Source organism: Myotis yumanensis, unplaced genomic scaffold (assembly GCF_028538775.1).
Source record: "Myotis yumanensis isolate MYYU_CA2020_CCGP unplaced genomic scaffold, mMyoYum1.0.hap1 SCAF_9, whole genome shotgun sequence".
Taxonomy (NCBI): Eukaryota; Metazoa; Chordata; class Mammalia; order Chiroptera; family Vespertilionidae; genus Myotis; species Myotis yumanensis.
Window position 1 is genome coordinate 43,990,392 of NW_027223760.1, and position 22,591 is coordinate 44,012,982.

Consider the following 22,591-nt stretch of genomic DNA (forward strand, 5'->3'; position numbering starts at 1 on the left):
TTCAGCAGAAATGCCCTTCCCCATTTCTTTTCTCTCTCACCTATTTTAGCCACTTTATTTTCTGCTTGTGAACCTCCCTCCTTTTTTTCAAGCCTTTCTAAGTTTGTTTTTATATGATTATTTCAATGATAGTCATGCATCTGTCAGTGTGACTTGGTACACATTACACAATATTTTTTAAAACAGTAAAGTAATCATTTCAATGACAGACAGCCCAGACACTGACAAAGCACTGGAGAAACACCTCCTTTAGGATTAAGGTTATGATTTAATTAAATACTTTTTCATTGTATTCTCATTTTGAAAATGTGCAAGAATTATTAAATTAAATATTATGATTCAATGGACCCTTTTAGGAAAGATCAGACTTCCCTCACAATTCTTTTTTGAGTAAAAAGAATTTAACTAAATAAGCTTTTATTTTCTTTTGGTCATTATTTATTTTTTAAAATTCATGCACATGTCTAAGATATTTACATATGACATGGGGAATATGTAATGTACTTTTATAATGTACTTTTCCTATTATAAAACTTAGCACTGGTCAGACCACCTAATGTGATTTTCAAGTCACTGCTAGATTCCAAAATTCTATGAAACCACCAAAATTTAGTAAAGAAGTCAAAAAAACTAGAAAAATAAATTCAATTAAAAAAATGTAAAGAGATCACTTAGTTGGTCATTTATGATCTTTTATAACAAATGATGAAATGTTATTTTCTTGATCATGGGGACCTGATATTCTCTATCTTCACTAAAGGTTAAACAAGAAGATATAGGTTTGTTATAATATATAATGGATATTTAAAAGGGTCCATTTCTGGACTGTGAAAGGTGTTCAATTTTATGCTTGAGATCTTTAACAAAATTAGTAATCATTAACATTTTTATGTATTTACTATGTGAAGAAAGTTACATGTATCACTAATGGAATTTTTTAAGAATGCAGAGTAGTTCTGTATTTTGAAATAGCTAAGAATATGATCTGCCTGGGGTGTAAAAACAAGCTGTCCCAGAAATTCATTGAACTTAAACTCCCTTCCAGCCCTCTGACTGAAAAGCACAGTTTACGATATTTTTAGCATTTAAGATGTTTGTACCCTGTGCAAAAGAAGAGTATGTACTGCACAGAAATTACTGAAGGAGTGATAAAACATGCTCAGTTAAAAAAATAAAAAAAAAAACTGGGTACCTTCCATTGTTAGAGGTAATCCATTTAATCCTGTGCTATCAGCTAAGGAGGCCTCGGTAAATGCCTAAATGCCAGAGACATGTAAGGAGAAGGTAATTCGGAGAAATTAATGGGAAAGGTCAAGTGTAGTTGGAACTTGTCTTCATTTAATTTGAATTTAGTGAGCCACATCTCATCAGCTTAGAAAGATTATCATTAAAGGTAATAATGACAAACATGAGTTGTTAAACATAAAGATTATTATTGGAAATGTGATGTTGATGGGATATTCTCTGCAATTCCTTTATAAATATTAATATGATTCAAAAGGCAACAGAGAACTTTGATTTTATTGAGAGCACTTTTCAAGCATTGATAGACAATTTTACTGATGCACGGCAAGAAAGAAAATTTAATTGCAGAGATTAAAGATCTCTTGCATAAGAAGATATATTATTTGTCCTATATTATTAACATTATAAATATGGAAGAATTGTATTATATTTTCAATTAAATTAATTTTTCATAATGTCCTGGGAAACAGGACGATTACAATTATGAGCTGAATTCACTTAAAGGGTTAAAACTTAAAGGGTTAAAATATTTAGAAGGATTATGTATCAAAGAATTATAGATAAAATTAGTCTTATAAATTTAATGAGGAATTCTTTCTTTAAAGGGGAGGAGTAGATTTAATTTCACAAATTAATATATGTACTTTATGTCAGAAAATCTTTAGATTTGTAAAGATGTATGAATACATATATAGGATTGAAATAATATGAGTGAGGATATTTGGTACTTTAAGAGAGTGAATGACCAACTAATTCAAACATTTGAAACAGTGTTTGCGTAAGGAAGCAAACATCTGAAAGTGGTATATTTTGGATAGAATTTAGCATCAGCAAGTAATCATGACTAGCATGGTAACTAAGGAAAAACCAAATGAGAAAAGGAGTTCGCAAATGTGCACCATTGTTGGAGACCTTTTTCAGCACAGCTCTGTTTGAAATTCTCCACCCAACACTAGTCCGTGCCCTCCAACAATAGTACTGAATGGAACTGAATCAAGTGTTTTATTCAGTTGGCTGCTTGTGGGCCAGGCACTGGCAAATGATGAGATTAACTACTGAGGAAGGGGGCCGACAAGGCAGTCCGATCTAAAGTTTTTTACCCTATCCCATTAGACAGAGGAAGTAATAGGAATCTGTTCCCATCCTCGTTAATCACCACAGCGAGTAGAGTGAGTAACAGGGCAGACTTCCCCCGTTTCACTCCTACGGTGGAGATAGAGAACCGAGGTTACCCACAACCACCTACAATTATCCTTCCATCATTTCATCAAGATTCAGTTATTTTTCAACCCTTTTCTCCTCTTGTTAAATTATCTTCCTTTACATATTCTACTGTGCAGTTATAGAATTATATGTTTGACTCACCTTTGAATCTTTTTCAATTTCTTCATATTTTTGTGCAATCAACAGTGAAGTTCCAAATTGAACAGAGACCTTGAATAAGAGTTTATTTGGATTAAGTTATAGAATATAGCTTAGAAATCCATCCATTTTTTTAAAGGACCAGTCAAGGTTACTTTATATAATGTTTAGAAATCATGAATAGTTTATTCACCACAGTGAAAAAAACGATGTCTTATCCGGGCAAGAACTGTCTGTCCAACAGGGCTCCTTCGGCACCATTTCTTTTTTTTTTAAGACAAAAGCTGCAGTGAACACCTCTAAGTATAGTGAACTGACAATGAAAAACTTCATCTTTCTATATTTCCCCCTAAAGCAAAGCTTTATTCATTCAGACCGTAAAGGCTTCAGCGACTACATTTCTGATCTCTAGGAGGACTTGAACTTGTCACATGTATGAATAATCTCATGTGTTGTTATGGATTTGACTCATGTAGATCATTATCCCTCCCTCTTTTTTTCCTGAAATAATATTTGTATATGTCTGTATTCATGTGTGTGTGTGTCTTGTTTTCTGACTCTGAAATGTTTATTATGCCTTAGACAGTTACCCCAGGGAGATTATGTAAAAAAGCCTGGAGATGGCGACTCTTTTTATAGCGACATTCCTCCTGGAGTCAGCACAAACTCAGCATCTAGTTCTAAGAAGAGGTCTGCTTTTCTGTCGCATTTTCAGATTTCTACCTGTTCCATCACACATTATTCCATTAGTCAGAACATTTCATTATTTTGCAGCAGGTTTGATTACTTCTTCCTTCTTTCTTGAATGTTAAAAAAAAATAGTATCCTTTGTTCTTTGATTACTCTGATTCAAAATGCCATATGCTCAGAACCACTTGTTTAACAAATCAGACCAGAAATCCAAACAAAACAAAACAAAATAAAACAAATAATGTTAACTCTATATAAAAACCCTACAGTTTTTCAATCTTGCTCTTTATATGGCTTAAGAAACTATACCTAGTATTCTATCATATTTTAAATGGTGAGCTTTATGTCATGTTTGGTAGTCAAAGAAAAAGGTTACTGTCATGCTTCGATAAAAGCAGCTGTTAAAATAAATTGGTAAAATGAATGCTGCGTTGAATATGTTTTAATTGTAAATATATCAAAGCTAAGCTTGCTGTGAAAAAAAAGACTGCTTCTTTGTGAATCATATATTTGAATATTATGATTTTGCCTTTTATGCCTGGAATGATTATTTCTAGACTTTATGACTTAGAGCTTGGTTGCCAGTTAAATTTAAGTATATTTAATGCTTTGAGTCCTATAATATTGTGGATGGGGTTAAGATATTATTTATATGTCTTAAACTTTGATGCTATATTTTTGCTGCAGGAACTTAAGGTGTATGACACCATTTAGAATTCTGCATGCTTTATAATTGCTTAATTAAATAAACTGATAGCAGAAATAAATAGGTGGGATGTTTTAGGAAAGAAGACATTCATTGAACGATGCTAAAATTTTCCTGTGGAGAATTTTTTTTTAAATTGTTGGTGGGGGTATAATATATAGGGAAAAAAAGATTGATAGCCCTAATTATTACTTTGGTGATAGTAGTTACTTTGTAGATTGCTAGTTTATTGAAAAGAAGCATGATCTCTCCTGGAGTTCTAAAGAGAGTGAATCATCTGTAAAAATTCTACAGTGGATTTCACTCTTTATAAATAATCAGGAAGGACAGTAGAAGACATTGGGGAGACCTGGGGACTCCACCTTGGAACTATCTTAAGAATGAAGGGGTGTTTTTACTAAGATAGCACAGCTTAAAACAAAAGTAAAAATAGTGTTTGTTTGTTTTTCAAAACAAGTGCAATTCTACGGAAGGATGTTAAAAAATTATTCTTTTAATTTATTGGGGGCTTTTTGAGTAAGAGAATAAGATTTACTTAAATTCTCTCAGCATGGAATTTTTTTTTCTCGGTCAAATATTTAATGTTAAAGTAAATAATATGGTAAATAATTGGAGAAATCAATGGGTTCCAGTAGAATTTCTGTTGTCCTGTACAAAATGGGCATCATTCTTAATCAGCAAATGATGTTGAAAAAGTTCCAATCTAGGGAATTCATATATAATAATTGTGTTGATTTATTTTTATTCAATGAAGAAAGTTCCTTATAAAATAGGCATTATTAGCATTAACTGAATACTATGTGGAAAGATTTTAAGTATAATGCTATTTTCTACAATAGCTCAAGAAGGGTTTGAAGTATTAATTTGAACAATTCCCAGATTTTAGCAAAATCTCAATGGGTTATGACTTTTAAGCAGTTAAAAATAGTATCAGATTATGTGACTTCTCCTAAGTATATGTAGTTTGTTAAAATACTTTTCTTATGTGGTTCAAGGTAGGTGTGGACATTTTGCTTCTTGTAGACGATTCATTTAAAGATGCCAGGACAATTGATTTAAATAGCAGAAGGGCTTCATGGTGCATGGGCTTTGTGAGAGATACTCCCACAACAAACATATGACTCAGTTTAGTTATTGGGCAGTTAACTAACAGTTAACACTTATTGGACAGTTAACTACATTTTGGGAGTGCCATATATGTAGAGAAATGCCAATTCTCAGAAAATAATTTTATTGTTTTTTTTAAAAAATACTAAGTATTCCTCTGATAAAGTTTAGCCAGGTTAAATAGAACAAATCTTAATGAAATCTCTTGGAAGTCCATGTTCTCATAATATTTGAATGGAAACCATTGCTTTACAATTAAGAAACATCTATGGTGGGACCCCATTAGAACTCTGCTACTTGGGTTGTATAACCGAAATATGTAGTGAATTTGCTCTATGTAGTGTTTGTGCTCTGGGGAATGTAATTGGCTTGCATCGTATCCTGATACTTTGCAGTGATAAACTGTTGTAATGGGGTTCCATTGTATTTGACTTTTCTTAAATTGAATGTTGTGTAATTTTGCCTTTTTCATGAAGATGTTCATGTTCTGTTCATTCTTTCATTTTAGATTTTTTCTTTCTTGATTTATTTAACGCACAGCAACACTTACAAGTTTTGCTTAATGATTTCTAAACATTCATTGGATTATATTTTTGCACAATATATACACATTTTCAATTTCAGGTCAAACGGACTCTCTCATTCTTGGAGTGAAAGGATTCCAGACACAAAGCATGCAGACATCTGTGAAAATGGGCGACCTCGAAGTAACTCTTGGCAAGGTACAGGGTGGCATTCTGAACCCATCTGTCCACATGACCCAAATTCTATATTCTGTGGCTCCTAATTGTAAAGACTTGTTCTTTTCTGTGAGCTCTTTAGCTCTTCTCCCAGTAGAGAAAGGGCATTTATTATGAGTTCAGTTCTTTTTTTTCCCTTGGATGGGAAATGAGAGGATTTGATAGCACCAGTGCACTAGACACATTGGGAAGGTTGTACAGAGCTGTAAATGACACCCACTTGAAATACGATGTAACTAAACATATGGTGGTTTTTTTACATTATTTTTATTCAAATCTAGCTATAAACTATCTTTTTTTTTCAGGTAATGTGGGAGGCAACAGAAAGAAAATCAGAGGCAAAAGATTTAGACCTCGGTCTAATTCCACTGAGTAAGTCTGCACCTCTCCTGGAAAAAGGCTATCATCCAAGGTCCTGTGCAGTTAGTGTGGAAAGCTAATTAACCAGCTCGTCAGAGAACTGTAAACCATGCCTCTGGCCGTGGTTTTATCTTTTCAGTTCCTTTTTTTTTGCCATTTTAAAATTAACCATGGCTTTTCTCTTTTACATAGGCATCTCCGCAACTGTGCCCAAAGCAATATTCACTGACAGCGTGGGGTCTGGCCCTCGCTGCGGGCTTTTTGCTCCAGTTCCCTGCCATTGTGGTGTCTTGGTTGCGTTTGAAGGGAATTTTGATAACATTCCTTTCTTCTCATCCCCTGGGGTCCAGCCATTTCAGAGGGGTCACCCTTCCTCTCCCCAGTAGTCACACAGCCTAAAAGCATCCGGGGGAAATTCCCTCTGTCCTAGAGCATGATGCTGCTCTCAGGGGGACACCGCCTCTCCCAGGCTTCCTGGCAGCACGCTAAGCATTCTCTCAGACTAATGGAATTCCTTTCCCTTTTAAATTTTTCTTCCCGGGACATTTATAAGGGCATTCATCTAAACTTGCTCTTTAACGGAATCATTGTCACTAAATGCAACACTATCCATTTTGAAGGATAGCCACATTTTTTTTAAAAAAGTGGGGATGGGATCTGAAGTTACATTTAAGTCATTTATAAAACACATTTTTGTGTTTGCTTGTTTCTCCACTGAATAAAGTATAAGCAAAACTAAACTTCCCCAAACCCCATGGAATAAAACACACCTGGCCCTGCTTCTGGATTTTGCCACCTGGTTTTAATTAACCATGTTTTTTTGATCCATTTAAAAAAAAATTTTTTTTTTACTAATATCTCAGTTCAGTGCTAGTTCTTCCTCCCAGGATCTCTGTTGCTTCTTTATGACTTCAATATTTTAAAAAATCTGAATAGCAGGTATTGGTTAACTGCTTCTCAGAAACTTATGTTAGCTTTCCCATCGTATACCCTGCCTTTTTCAGTCCAGGACAATAACATTGCCCTGAAATTCGGACCTTCCTGCTGATGGTATTGTCTTGTAAGTGGCTTGTCGAAGTTTACTAGAGGATATTTTACCATAGAAACAATAGATAGGTTCAAGTGATACCATTGCATGGCCCAGAATGGCATCATAGAACTCCATCATAAATAACTAATCTGTTAGAGTTTATCTTATACATCCCCAAAGTGCTTGGATGCTTTAGGACTCATTGTGGATAAACTCTTCTTGGAATGTTGTTTGATTTATTTTGCATGAGGTCACCTGGTGAAGGGCTCCTTAACTTATCCCAGTGGCTCACAGAAGTATAGATGAAATTGCAAAATGTTCTTCAGAACTTCCTACTGTTTAGTTTTCTAACAGTATTTCGTATAACAATGCTTTGAAAACTCAAGTGACTAAGAAAAAAAGATCCAACATTATATTAAAACTGTGAGTTTAGGACCCAAAGGATACTTGGTGTTGAGCAAGATTCATAACAGTGTTTTTTAGAGCGATCACTTATTTTTACAATTTTTTCTGTAAAATTCCCACTCGCATCATATGATAAATATTATGCTGCTAGCTTGCCCTTGAGAAATCTTGCCTGTGAGATAATTCAGTTATAACATTTGATAAGAGATCATAATGGAATTATCTTTACGAAGAAGAAATGTAAAGGATTCCCTCAGAGTTTTCAGACTTTCCAGATTTGGGTTACATGTCTCATGTTACCTAAATGGAGCCAAGTCTGTGAAGCTGACCACACACCTTATTGTACAGGCACTATACTGCATATATATTTTTTTCTTAGAAGGGATACTAATACATAGCATATCAAGAATTATATTGATAAGTTTTTTTAATACTTTCCATATTTGTTAAATAATCCCATTTGCCTCTGATATAACAACATCATTTGTGTGACCGTATGAGGAGCAGAATGACCATGGAAAAACACATCTTTTTAATTTTTTTAGACTAAGAGGTATTACCAGATCTGTTATTTCAACATTCCTTTTAGTATCTCATCATCCCACAGGATGATGAAACATTAGGACATGAATTAAAACATGCACCACAAATGCATACTCTGCTAATTAACAACACACGATATCCTGGTTTAATGTATTGTTCTCCCCCCTGAAAGCTTTTGCATCTTCCTCACTGTTGTACGTGATGTTAAACCAGTTTTTGGCTTAGACTTTGTATTATATATTGTGTTTTTACAGGAGGGAGCCCCAAGCACCTGAGCCTGGGCACTCCCTCGCCCAGACAGTCCCATCCCAAGGCATAAGCCCAGGGGGCTCTGACAGCCCCCAGACAGGGAGTCTGGATCACAGGTCAGTCTCCACCTGCCCCTCCATTCTGGGCTGCCACGTAATCTCCCTCCAAGTCCCTTCCTTGGCTGAGAACAGGGTCATTTAATCTCTGACGGACCCCTGACGTCTGCTCAGAAGTGGTCCTGGTCCAGCCAGCACCAGCTAGTTTTCCTCTGCCTTTCTCTCCCGGAGAGCGCACAGAGCTCTCCTCTCCTGTCTAATGCATTTTATTTTATTTTTTGCATGTTGCGCTACAAGCCAAGTCAAGCCACATAGGCAGGTTTATAGCAGTTTGATAAAACCCCATCACTCCAGCCACCACGACCTAGAGTATTAGGAAGCCCGCTGTGATGACACTTTCACAGCAGATCCCCGGGAGGAGCAACAATTGAGAGCTCTCGTCAGTGACCTCTAGTGAAGTGATCACACCCATCTGAGATGCTCCCTGAGAAGAAAGAAAAGGTCCGTCAGGGGCAAGTCAAGCCATGTGGCTGCAGGTTTCATGGAATGGCCATGGCACCAGTCCTCTGCGCTCCTAAGATTGTCAGCGAGAGGAACACATGTCTCTTGGATGTGGCCACCTGCCTGTGGGTGACCCGGTTTGCTGTGTGGCTATGTGTCACCTGATGACAACCGCTGCATGGGCTTTCCCCACAGTTTTCCCCAGGCCCGAGCATTCACGAGTCTTCATCTGTGGCTGCACTTGCTTTTTGATTATTTTCTTTTTGTTCGGAGTCTCAGTGGAAATCTTTATGCAAGTTTTAATGGCTATCTCTGTGAAAAGCACAAGTTGGCAATGATTGTGGCTAAAGGCAAAACTAGTGTGAGTTGTTCCAGAATCAAGGGTCACTGTTTTAGCAAAAATGGTCTTATAAGCATATAAAGTACCTGACCCTTCTCTAAGGAGGGAACTTCATGAGCTATTTTATAGCATATATTGGGTATAGCTAAAAACAAAGGAAATGACTATAGGGAAAAAAAATAATCTAATTTGTTTATGTAACTATGACAATATAGTCTTGACTTAAATGTATTTGCATTTAAATACTTAAATGTATTTACAAACTAAAACTAAATATGGAGGAAAGAAGCAAACTGGACCCACAAATAGTATATTTTATCATTTCCCCTGATTCGTTTCCAAATAACCTTAAAAGTTTTACAGAGCTTGATCTTCATTGCCTATAGTGTTTCTAGAAGTTACTTTTTAAAATGAGAAAACTCAGTAAAATCTCCAAATTCATCCAAGGCTGAATTTGTTGAATCTAGATTTATTTTAAGAGGGCAAATACTAAGGGAACATGCTTTTGCTTGCCCCGCCCCCCGCCCCCCCCCCTCCCCCGCAAGTCCGCACCCCTCCCCCAGGGTAAAAATAAAAGGAAACTGAACAGAAAACAAAACTTGCACTCCCAATTTTACTACCTTTAAGATTTTCCTTTGTGATTAATTCTGATGGAGACTTTGCCAGATCCGCCTGGGAAATGCTAACTTCGGCCATTATTATCTGCTGTCCATCACTCACACGGTGCTCACACACTCAGAAGGTAACCTATGAGGGCCGTTTCACAACGGAAAATGAACACTTTAGTCTGGAGTGCAAGCGGACGAGGAAGGACCATGACAGCTGCACCTCAATTACTAAACCCAGCCTCAAGGTCACGGAGGCCTGTTGGGACCACGATGAATGTGCGTTGGGGCTCCAGAATCAGAAGAGTGAGACCTTTCCCGCTCCTTCTAGAGCTGATTGGAGCACCTTTCTTGTTAAATTCCAGCTTGGGATCTGCTATCAGGAGAAAGAGGCCATTTAAAGTCTTCCCTTTCATATTGGCAAGAGAACGTGGCTCCTTTTCATTGTTCTTGGGGTGACGTGCCCAAACACCAGGTTGGAATGGCAGCCCTCAGGGTTCTCAGAAAGTGCCATTACCATTTGAAAACCAAGGAGCCCAATGAGAGGTGGCCTGGAAAATGCCCCTTTGGAGGTGGGTGAGTGGGATTGCTCACAGCACTATCATTGAAAGAGCTTCTGAGTCACTTTGGGAAACCACTGGAGAGGCTCTCCTGAAACGTTCTAGAATGCTGTGAGCCTCGTGGTAGCCGAGTTTCTGCTCATGTGATTGTACAGACTGCCTCATAACCACCCAACATCCATCCTGGTTTATTTGCCATAGTCACTTGCATTTGGAGGGTGAAGAACATCCTTGCTAAGCTTGTGCTGTGTGTTTTCAGATTTTTCTATCTTGTTCTGCTTTCTTTGTTCCTTCCATTGCTTTCTGCAGGTATTTAAGCCCATGGTTCAAAAGAGACTATAATGTAGCTAAGTGGGTAGAAGATGTGAATAAAAACACTGAAGGACCATACTTTAGGTATTTTATAAATTAATTTTATATCCTTTTCAAACTCTCCCAGCACATACAAATACTGTAGTGTGACTGGCTCTCCATCTTGTATCTCCCAATACAAGTTCCCAGAGGTGGAGAGGGTCCTTGTTTCGTTGCTGCCTTTTTATTGACCTCTGTTTTGGGCTTCATGAGCAAATCCAGCTCTTTTCTGAATGTTTCGAATGAAGCCACTTGAAAGGGTTGCCACTTAGTGCATGTCCTTGTTACCATCTTGAGCTTTTTAGTAGCTTTCTGTTCCTTTTATGCTATGTAGTGTTCTATGGGCATGAAACATCCTTTCCACTAATAAAGAAGCACTATTAACCCGAGCAATTTAATTTCTAGAATCCACTTACTCCATAGTGCATTTTTCCTACTTACCACCTTAAGAGTGCATAGTGCATACGAAAACTCAAGGAAAAATACGAAAAGGAACTAAATGCAATTGGTGAAATTTTACTTCGAGCAAAAGCAATGATTAGCTGTAACTTGAAAATTATTGAGAGAATATTGGCCACATGAGAGTGTATGGAATGAGTTTAGGTTGTATTTGTTCAGTACAACCATTTGCTGCCAGAGAAGGGCTGTGCTGACAAGTGCTTTACAGATTCTCAGCAAAGCTAAGGAATTTTTTTTTTATTCCAATAAAAATGCCGTGTCTAACACTTCAGATAGAACAGGAAGCAGATCTGCAACATGCCCTTGATTCACAAACAAGCAGGTAGAGCATCTGTACATTTTAGAAACTAGCATATTTACTCAATTCACTGCAACTCAAAGAGAATTTCCAAGAGCTCTCAATGGCATTTTTTCACTCTTCATAATATCAGAGTGATTTCCTAAAGACAAATGTCCACTTTTACTTTGTGACAATTAATATAAAGAAGAAAATATAAGCTGAACTGCTACCTCTGCTGAACACAACTTAACTATAAGCTTTTGATTATTTATTGCCATGACTTGGGTCAGCATTTAACAGATATCAAAATATATATGTGTATCTAACTCTCAGCACCCATGTAAGGTGGACTTTCTCTTCCTGTGTACCATTTAGTTTAGACATGTATAGTTTGAGAAAATGATTAGACCTGCCTGCATTTGAATTTGATCCATACATTCGCATATGCCCCAAGGAAAGCATAATCCCTGCCTGCTCACAGAAATATATCCTGCTTTTATACCCCACCTTTCCCTCCTGCCCTGTCCCTCTGCTTATACCACTTTCCCACTGAACCTCATACACATACACTCACATTCAAACATCCCACCCTCACCTGTAGCTCCCAAGATGGCCAGCGTCAGGAAGACAGGTAAGATGGTTTGGAATGTTATTTGGAATCTTGGCTCACCTGCAGTCCCGTTTCTCCTCTCTGTCTTCCTCAGGCTTGTGGGCAGATTATAATTTGTATTAGTCATGGAAACAAAAGAGAACATCTTTGGTCCTATGTGGGCTAGGGCTGTTATGCCTAAGTGGACTTAGCATTTTGCAGCAACAATTTATGAAATGGTACCGCGGAAGAGTTGATTTACCTCCCCTGGGTGAGCTGAGTAGTGTATGTGGCTCTCAGAGAAGAGTTCACATTTCTTCCAATCGGCACCCAGGTCTGCCCAGAAGCTGCATGACTAAACTCAAGTTGGATGGGGAGTGGCTTTAGCACCCCCGGTTGCACGTGCAAAGCTGCAAGGGCAATTTTAGAGGGTTCCTTTATCGCCTCTGGTAATATGAGATGTGGGTTTCCACAGCGGATAGTCATATTAAGAAGTAATGTTTTTTGGTTTGTTAAGGGTAATCAATACAGAATTTCTGTGGAAGTGGTGAATTATTGAGATACCCCAGGGCTTTTCACACAAGGATTTTAACGCAACAGAAAGAATTTCATCCACTCTCCATCCAAGCCATGCCTCACATCGCAGGCCCCGAGTGCATCCGTGCCTTGGCTGACGCTCTTTGCCAACCCTATGCTTAAGCTCAGGTCTGCTTCATTGGCTGCCAGGTCATTCAGGATCACTTTTCCTGTCAAAACCATCAATGAGGACAAATGACCCCTTTAATGACCCCTGTGTGGTGTGAGGTTTCTGGCATCGTTACCAAAATGCAATGGGGACTTAATGAATGCAGGAAACAGGTCCAAATTACAGCCAGCTCTTTAACATATAGTAATCACACCACCACAAAGAGCAAAGCAAATGCCGAAAGACGCTGAGTGATCAGCGTGCCTCAGCTGTGCTCCCTTCCCCAGTGCTCATGTGACTGGTTGCTCAGGTTGTCGTGGGCATACATTCCAGACTTTAGGAAGGAGTGGGTGGGTCAGGGCAAGAGAATGATCTCCCCACACCTAGATCCTGGAGGTAGTTCCGTGGGTGACAGGGCTTTACAAGCCCCTGGGAGGTATCCTTACTCTTGGGTATTAGCAGATGGATTACTCACTTCATCACCAGATTTTGAGTCCATTCCCATGACCTCATGGAAAATGCTGTAACTCTGAAAATGAACTTAATAACGGGCATGTATTACGTGCCTTTATTTCTCACAACATCAGGAGATGTAGATATTCTTTATTCCCTTTCTATGGATGGAGGAAACTGAGGCACAAAGAGTAACTCAAGGTAGCACAGTCAGTTTTAGAACCAGAATTGGCTCTGACTCCAAAATCTATTCCCTTTCCATTTCACTGTAATTATACTTAAAAGTAACAGGGTGGGCATTGACTACGTACATCCTATCCTGGGATACTTGATAAACCCTTCAGGATTACGCTACCATTAAATTTGCATGTGAACACAGCCAAGAGGTGGACCTGTGTCCCTTGTGTGTACCTGTGCTGGGGGGCAGAAGTGGACTGAGATTGGCCTTACAGGCATATCTCCTAAAGGCAAGCCCAGGAAATCTGCTGCAGCCCTAACGCATACCACAACGCATTGGCACACAGGCACCATTCCATTGTGTAATTCTAAATGGCACCCACTATGGTTATGATGGTTTTTTAAAATGCAGTGATGTTAATGGGTAGCATTTGCCCAAAGATTGCTTTGTCAGTGAATAAGCTGGGCCCATGCCTGGGTTCCAGTAAAAGCGATCGAAACCACCGGGCAAGTAGCCAGGGTCAGAAAAGAGCCTAGAGGTGGTTTAGAAGAAATGTCAAGTTTGTTTTTGTTTTCCCTAAACTGATTTACCCTGCCCTGTTCTCTACTCTTATTTTGACTCCTGCTCTGAGGCTCTCCATCCCCCTCACCCCAAGATAATCCCCTTCATGCTCTCACATTCCACCCAACCTCCAGGACCCCATGCCCCTCCCCTAACCAAAACCGACCTGCTTGGCTTCTCTCCCCTCAGGTTCCAAGTATCAGTTAGCCTGTGTGTTCATGTGCAGTTTCTTTGGGGTTCTGGAGAATACCGCCTCTTTTGTTTTAAGTCATTATTGGCTTTGGTCATGGAAAGGTATTTGAGGGGAAGACTGGACTGTAGTCCTCATTGGAATGGCAATGTATGTGTACAAAGCTGGTCATTTCCACTCATGGCCCAGTGAATGGCTGGCATGACTTTGAAGCTATAAGCTAATGGCTCATGTTAAGGACGCATATACTGCAGCAAATTAAACTAGTCTTGCATGATCCCCTAAAGTAACTGAGATTTAGTTGTTTGTGTGTCTGACTAGCTTTCTTGAACAGGGATATCTTCTCAGTGGTGATTAGGCTAAAAATCTGAATGGAGGTTAATGTCCCTTGTTTTAGAAAGTTGTATTAAATACAAAAGTTTGTCCTCATTCCACATATATTGAATCTGTTTACTAAAGTTCATAGTCCTGTTTTAAAAATCATTAGTTTCTGAGTTAGAAAATGATGTTGTAGTACATCACTTTAATAGTACTTTAGAGGATTTGAAGTACTAACATTCTTCGTTCTACCCACGTGCTCCACAGTGGAGAGCATTGACACAAGAGAAGTCAGTCGACATAGTCTAAGTCACACTAAGGAGTGGTTCTGGACATTTCTCAAAAACAGAGGGAACATTAGGAATTCTAGATTAAAAGCAAATGGAATCACTCTTGATTCTTAAAATTGAGTGAGAACATTCAGGGTTTGTAGGAAAAAAAATATTTTAAAACAGTAGCTTGCATTCAGTGTTCATAAAACAGAAACTGATTTGGAAACCATGACAGAACCAGAGCAGAGGATAATGTATGGATGGGAACTAAAATTTAAACTAAGGAAGGAAGAAAGACATCTTTTGCAGATCTTCTCCTAGCCAGTATTATACCGCCCCACCCCGCCCCCCGCCCAATGCACCCTGGTGGAGTCAGTCACTCACAGGAAGCTGATGAGGTGCATTCTTCAGAAATCAGTACTTGAGCTCTAATGTGACAGTGTAAGCAATTCAGTTGTGTAGGTCATTACCACTTTGCACCAGGAACTGAGGAGTCATGGATGTGTAGTGGTGACATTTATGAATGGATAGCTACTGCTAAATCATCACATCTATCTTCCACTGATATGTTATGAGGTGACACTTTTCACACTTAGCTGGGTTTTTTTTGTTTTGTTTTATTAACTTTAAAGACAAAATGGCAAATATGGGCTCTTCCAGTGTGCTCTGTTTAGTCACAAATATTAACCACCACACGTGCACAATCAACAAGAACAGCATAATATGCCAAGAGCTTATACATATCTTTCATTTGGAGCATCTCCATGATGGAGAGAACACATATTATCCAAATAGGAAGGGGTCTTGTCATTGTGTTATTTTTTAGTTTTTAGTAAAATTCCAATCACACTATAGCCACCTTATTGACACACCAAGTGTACCTACATGAGTTAGCACGTCTATGGCCTAGAATCCTCCCCTGCAGACATGCTGATTGGAGGGATTAATCAGACCATTTTTGTATGTTCTCATCAGACTCTTTGTTTGGCTGGAACTCTGCACTCCTTACTGCTTGCATGTTTACTAATTTATTATTAAAATCACTGTATTTGCCTTTGTTCTTTCACAACTAACACATTGGCCTCTGAATGCATGAGTTTTGTGTAAACTGGTGTGTGACTTAGCAACTAATAAATGTAGCATTTGTATTGTATTTGGGGGCCTTAAAAATAGAATTGGAATAACTGTGCTAAAATATATATATTTTTTAATTTATGTGGTAAAAATAAGGCAGACAATTGAGATGTTGTATACTTAATTCACCATTATGAGCTCTTAGAATAATTTTATCCCTTCTCCATTTTAGCTTTTTATTCCATAGGACACTCCATTCTTGGCTTTCTAGTTGAAAGTATGATTCTGTGTACTAACATTTAAACAGTCCATTGCAGTTATAGGTTAGGAAGATACAATGCCAGCATTCCAGTGTTGTGAATGACATTGTCTCCCAATAGCTAACCCTCTGCAGTAGTGGCCTATGAAAGTAGAAGTCAGAGGGTTTGTTCTGAACCCACTTTTCAGATATTTGAAAAAAATATTAGGCCATCACATAATATTTATTTCATGTGTTCTCAAACGTCTCAGGACTTTATCTCCTGCCAAGTCTCCATCTTCATCAACTGGGTCTATCGCCTCCAGCAGAAAATACCCCTACCCAATGCCTCCACTTCCCGACGAGGAGAAGAAAGTGAACCGGCAAAGTGCCCGGGTATGTGAAAACTTCCTCCGTACGCTGATGTCATCGGTCATGACCGTGTATCTATGAGTTCATCTGTTCAAAGAGAGAGCTCTTTTTTCTTCTTTGTTCATAAGCAAAAGCAAAACATTAAGTTTGAAAAGTACAGGATTCTTGGGGCATTGAGGCTCCGATTTATATTTGCAAATTATTTTAATCACTGCATTGATAGATTCTAGAAATATTTGGTGTATATTAATGATTTATTGCTATATATTTACATCTCGTTATTCAGTGTAGCTAACTAATATATTACAACCTGCCAGAGCGCCCAGTTTGCTTACTCAGGCCTTTTTCTGGCTAATAACACCCAATAGGATTTTAGAAGCAGTAAATCAGATCAATGTCTTGGAGATGGGGGTGGAATTTGGCAACAAAGAAAGGGGACTTCAATATTTGTAATATTTAGAGTAGACAAGAGGTATGGTGAAACTTAGCAACCTTTTATATTTTAAAAAGCCAGATTTAGCCCTACCTGGTTTGGCTCAGTGGATAGAGCATCAGCCCACAGACTGAAGTATCATAGGTTCAATTCTGGTCAAGGGCATGTGCCTGGGTTGTGGGCCCAATCCCTGGCCCTGGTCAGGGTATGTGTGAGAGGCAACCAATCAATGTGTCTCTCTCACATTGATGTTTCTCTCTCTTTGTCTCTCCCTCTCCCTTTCACTTTCTCTAAAAATCAATGGAGAAATATCCTTGTATGAGGATTAACAACAATAAAAAGCCAGACTTAAAAATATTCATTGAGTTGATTATTTTTATAAATATAAGGTTCACCAGATATTTCATTTAAATACTAAGTCCTATTTTACATCTTAATCATTATTCTAATCAGTCTTACAGATTAGATCCATTGTTCCCAAAACAGGTCCATTATGTCAAAAGGGAGATACGAGGCAGACCAGCCCTTCAAGGCTTAAGTGACAAATATAATTGAAGAATAATTACCTTAATTGATGTCCTGGCTCTGTTGTGGTCAGTTACATTGTAATGTTGATCTTCTCAGAGATAATTGTGCAAAAAAAGTAAAATAAAATACATTTTTAAAAGCCTGGCAGATTTATGGATTCCCAGTATTCAACTTTCAGGCCTTAAAAAAAGGGCTTGTTAATAAGCATCCAGCTTTTCATGATATGTGCATGTGGTTATGAAATCTAAGGCGATCTCACTCCTTCCCTCACCGGGGAATTGCCGAAGTATCTCTCCCCGATAAATTGTCTTCATTGCTGCTTTTGCTAGAAAGTTGGGGTGTCATGCCAGGGTGCAGGGTTTTAGAAACTTTCCCACAGGAGAATTCCTGAGAATGACCAATCCCCAGAAGACATGGCTGACCATGGCCCCTTCCTGGGCAGCATGGGGAACAGTAAAGACTGTAGCCTCTGGGACAGTTGTGTGAAAGGCCTGGCTGGTTCTGTCCACTGTGGACCATCCACATGAGCGTATAACAGGGTCCTGCAGAATAGGTAGCCCCTGTCTTCAGGCTGTTTTTGTGGGCTGTGGCGAATCAAACCAGCAGATCTTTTTAAAAAATATATATATTTTATTAATTTTTTACAGAGAGGAAGGGAGAGAGATAGAGAGTCAGAAACATCAATGATGAGAGAAACATCGATTAGCTGCCTCCTGCACACCCCCCACTGGGGATGTGCCTGCAACCCAGGTACATGCCCTTGACCGGAATCGAACCTGGGACCTTTCAGTCCGCAGGCCCACACTCTATCCACTGAGCCAAACCGGTTAAGGCATAACCAGCAGATTTTTCTATCAGCAACCCCTCTGTTACAGCGATACAGACATGGCCAAGGACATGCACTGTCCTAAAATTGATGGCGTGGCAATTTTTAGCTTCTTCGTCCTGACAGGGGTCATCGTGGCCTTCAGGTTTTCCCAGTGTCGTTTTTTTGTTCTTCTTTCGGCAAGCTGTCACTTATTTTTTATTTATTTATTTTTAAGAATATATTTTTTATTGATTTCAGAGAGGAAGGGAGAGAGAGATAGAAACATTAATGATGAGAGAGAATCACCGATTGGCTGCCTTCTACATGTCCCACACTGGGGATCGAGCCCGCAACCTGGGCATGTGCCCTGACTGGGAATCGAACCGTGACCTCCTAGTTCATAGGTCTACACTCAGTCACTGAGCCAAGCATGCTGGGCTGTCACTTATTTTTTAATCTTCCTAACCATTTGTGAGGAAACTGGACTCACTGAAGCCTGAACTCTTTATTACTCCATGCCATCCTGTGAGCATCAATCCAGATCTTCCTTCCCTCAAACTCCTGCAAGCCATTCATGGACACTTGTCTTCACCAACATGGATTATCCCTCCACGTGACCCTCACAGTTAGGGATTTGGTTTACAAAGTGTGAGGAGATGGCTGTCTTTTTAAGTGAGAAGGACATCTAAAGGTGACCTGAGGTCGATAACACTGGTGGTTGTACCACAGTTCTGTGGGGTCGCCAGCTTGGGCATCAGCATAAGAATCCATGAAGATTCAAGAGAACATAGCAAGGGAACCTATATAGAAATATCCATTTAGTTCTTTAGATATTTCTTTGTTTTCATTCCCAGAAACTCATTAGTTATATGCCCCAGACTTCCAGTAAAAGTGGAAATTGGATGCAACCTAAGTCACCCTTAGGCTTTCTTTGTTCATGTTTATAATAATTATACCCAAATCATATTGTCTGGAAACATAATTTATCAGCTAGATATTTTTTAAAGAATTGGCCTTCCTTCTCTGGTGAACTGAGTTACATTCATATTTAATCATGCCAAAGTTGCTTCCAGTCCATTAAGGCAATTACTGAACATCATGGAAATTAGATATGAACAGGGCCAATATAAAGAGCTGGTGGCAGAGGCAAGGAGAGGGAAGAGGTGAGGAATTAAGGCTTTGATGTCCTGCCCTGGATGTATCATTGTACTCTGACATGTCAGCTCCCAGGAGAAGACACTGTTCTAGGAGGTAGAGATGGAATTGGAGGGTGTATAACATGGTCATAGGCCCAGGGCAGTGATTTTGAAGTGGGTGGTGGTGGAATCATACTTCCCTGAGGTCAGTACTCAGTGTTGGCTGTACATGGGATTGTCTGAGGCCTGAGTCCCACTCAGAGAGACTGGTTTGGTGCATTGTCCAGGAAGTGGGATTTTAAAAATGTCCCCAGACCACTGAGCTGTGCCGGTGGACTGAGAACCACTGCTCCAGCTGGCTATTTCAGAATCTCAGGGAAAGAAGAGGGTAGTTTAAAGAAACAATATTTTAAAGTATTTCATTTGAGACCATCTTTTATGTATTCAAAACTTTGAGTTACATAAATGAGGATGAGAGGACTCTTTTTGTATTAAAAGATGATGGTTGTTAAAAACGTTGAGATATAGGTTTAGAGGTAAGAGAAAGTGCTAAAAATTAGTGTTTATTTTATCCATTTATTAGACTTCTTAAATTACACATTAGTGTGTGTGTCCACAATCACATAAGTATGGGTGGAGTCACCAAATCCTTCTCATCTTCATAGCTCAGAATACGTCTGTTTCCTGCCCTCACAGTGTGCAATTTGCTTTTCTCTGTTGTGCAGCTCTGGGAGACATCCATTTAAGATCAACTGTTTACATGTGACACATCGAAACTGTTTACTTCAACTTTTATAGACACCCAGCCTCACGGAATCACTGCAAATCTATCTGCTCTCCAGATGATACGAACCCCCTGGAGATGCCACGACAGAGAAGCCGCGTCTCACATCCGGAGACCGTTTTCTTTTCGTCACTGGCTTAGGATTTAACTGAACCTTGAGAAGAACTACTGAAATGTTACGTGATAACATGGAACAGTAAAGGTCCTGGTGTATTAATGGACAGTCCGCATGGCAGATATATGTAGAAGTATCGCTAAAACTAACTCACACGACCCAAATGTAGCAAGTTTTCTAAGGGACAATAGTGGATTCAGAACTTGGTGTTCTGAGGCCCATCCTTGCTGTGTAGACAGTGATGCTGTGTGCATGATGCTTCGGTTTATTGTTTTCCACATTTAAGGAAACAACATCCCATAATAGACACTAGCATGCAGGGCTAAGGCATATAGGATTTTTCTGCAGGACTTTAACGCTTCGAGAGGCCAATATCCCATATGCTAACTTTAAACGTGTATTTTTAGGTTTTTTGTGTGGTTTTTTTTTTTTTTTTTACTTTTCATATTTATATCAGCATATGAGGACAATTGTACATATGTCATCATTTTTAAAATTAAAAAGCAGCTGTTCCACACAGTGTATTTTGCCAAATGCCTCAAAACAATCAGTCACAGTCACATCATTGTTATCCATCAGATGATCTCTAAAGAGTAGAAAAGCAGGTGATGTTGTAAATATAGTAGTAGTCAGTGCTGTAAATGTGTCTCCATAATTGGTATTTGTCCAAAACATGTCACATCCCTTTAAACTGTGCATAGTCTGGAGGCAGTTTTATTGGGTCTTTAGTTGATCAGGAGGACACACGCCCAGCAAAATTCATGGCCTCCACTGCTTGCAGGGGCACCATCCAGTAGGGCAGCTGTCCTGCCTGCAGGCCCTCTATGCCGTGGCTGCTCCCCGGGGATCCTCCAACCTGCTCACTGTTCTCCTGGGGGCTACAGTGGCTGCCTCCAGGAGAACATATTTCAGTGCAGGAGCACATCTGCTGGTCTCCCTCTGGAAGCCTGTGAGCTCCACAGAAGTACATCCTGCTGAGACTTAGCAAGTGCATCAAAGATGCCTGAGACAACAGGCTGCTGCTGCATTGGTGGTTCCCAACTTGTGAATATTCCAACCCAGTGGTTTTCAACCTTTTTAATCTCATGGCACCCATAAACTAACTACTAAAATTATGCTGCACACCAAAAACTGTATTTCTTGCCAATCTGGCAAAAAAAAAAAAAGGTATAATTTTGATTCATTGACACCGGATGGCTATTGTTGTGTTGGCTGTTGTCTTTTTTTTTTTTTTTTTTTTTTAAATTTGACAATCTAATAGAAAAGTGGTCAGTGCCCCTGACTAAATAGTCAGGTATTGCATATTTTAGAAATTCTTGAGGCACACCAGTTGAAAATTGCTACTCTAACCCTGTGTGGCCTGAAGTTTTGTTCTTTATCAAAATTTTGCAGCCACCTTTCTCTGTGAAATGAATAATTTGTTTTGCTAAAAAAGAAACTTTCACACTGCGTACTAAGGACATTCATCATCAGTGGGATGTGGGAGTCCCAACAGGTCATTCTGCACTGACTTGGAAGCGAGAGGCTGGGCGGTTCTACCAGTTGGGCTGGGAGGCCTTACCTTTTAATGAAGGGTTAAGAGAAACCTAAAGCCACAAGTGTGCAGTAATGGTGCAGTTACCCAAACAGCTGGCAGGGGAGAGAACCTGAGGTTTTGAACTCTGTGTTTTTTTAATCCATGGAACAGTGAGAAATCTATTGAAGGCTCTTCTTTACAAGCAGAATTTGATGTGGTCACCAGGCGACTCTGTCATTCTAAAGAAACGTCCCAAGGACACTTCCCTCTGAAGCTCAGAAACTGATGGGATCAACCACATCCTCTGCGGTTAAGAGCACTTCTGAGTTCCTTCATGTTCTCTCCTTTTTCTTGAGAGGAATGGAATCTGAAGACAAGATTGCAGAAATATCTTCTGAAGTTGATCTCTCCCAGGAGGGTTCACGGACAAAATCCATGTCTTTTCCATGGGTGGTCATCTGGGATCCCCAAACGGAAGGGCCGAGTTAGAAGGCGGTGTGTTTTTCTGTGTATTTATGTCTCCGAATGGACCTCTTTTCTGGAAGTCTTTGAAAATATTTGAAAAATCAATTTAATTGTCCAAAATTATAAAGTTTAAACAGCGTTTTTCATGACAGGAAGGGATGTAACTGTCAAGACTACAAAAAACAACAACGATCCATCAGACTAAAGGTTGGGTGAGTGTTGGTTGACCTTGCCACCTAGCGCAAGCCAAGGGCAGGAGGGCAGATAGATTTAAAGATACAGCAAAT

At 39.2% G+C, this 22,591-nt stretch overlaps 1 protein-coding gene across 19 annotated transcripts in view; it reads left to right on the top strand.

Annotated features, from left to right (window-relative positions):
- ADAM22 (ADAM metallopeptidase domain 22) overlaps positions 1-21,454 on the top strand; it is a 177,997-nt gene extending 156,543 nt beyond the window's left edge. For 2 of the 19 annotated variants that reach the window (XM_070424191.1, XM_070424193.1), the window contains 7 exons: positions 5,735-5,832; positions 6,156-6,222; positions 8,443-8,553; positions 10,809-10,895; positions 12,191-12,220; positions 16,420-16,543; positions 20,150-21,454. In XM_070424191.1, coding sequence (XP_070280292.1) covers positions 5,735-5,832; positions 6,156-6,222; positions 8,443-8,553; positions 10,809-10,895; positions 12,191-12,220; positions 16,420-16,543; positions 20,150-20,170 — 538 coding nt within the window. In that variant the 3' untranslated portion in view covers positions 20,171-21,454. The other 17 variants (XM_070424202.1, XM_070424203.1, XM_070424186.1 and 14 more) reach the window with 16 other exon arrangements.
- Positions 21,455-22,591: the final 1,137 nt, after the last annotated feature.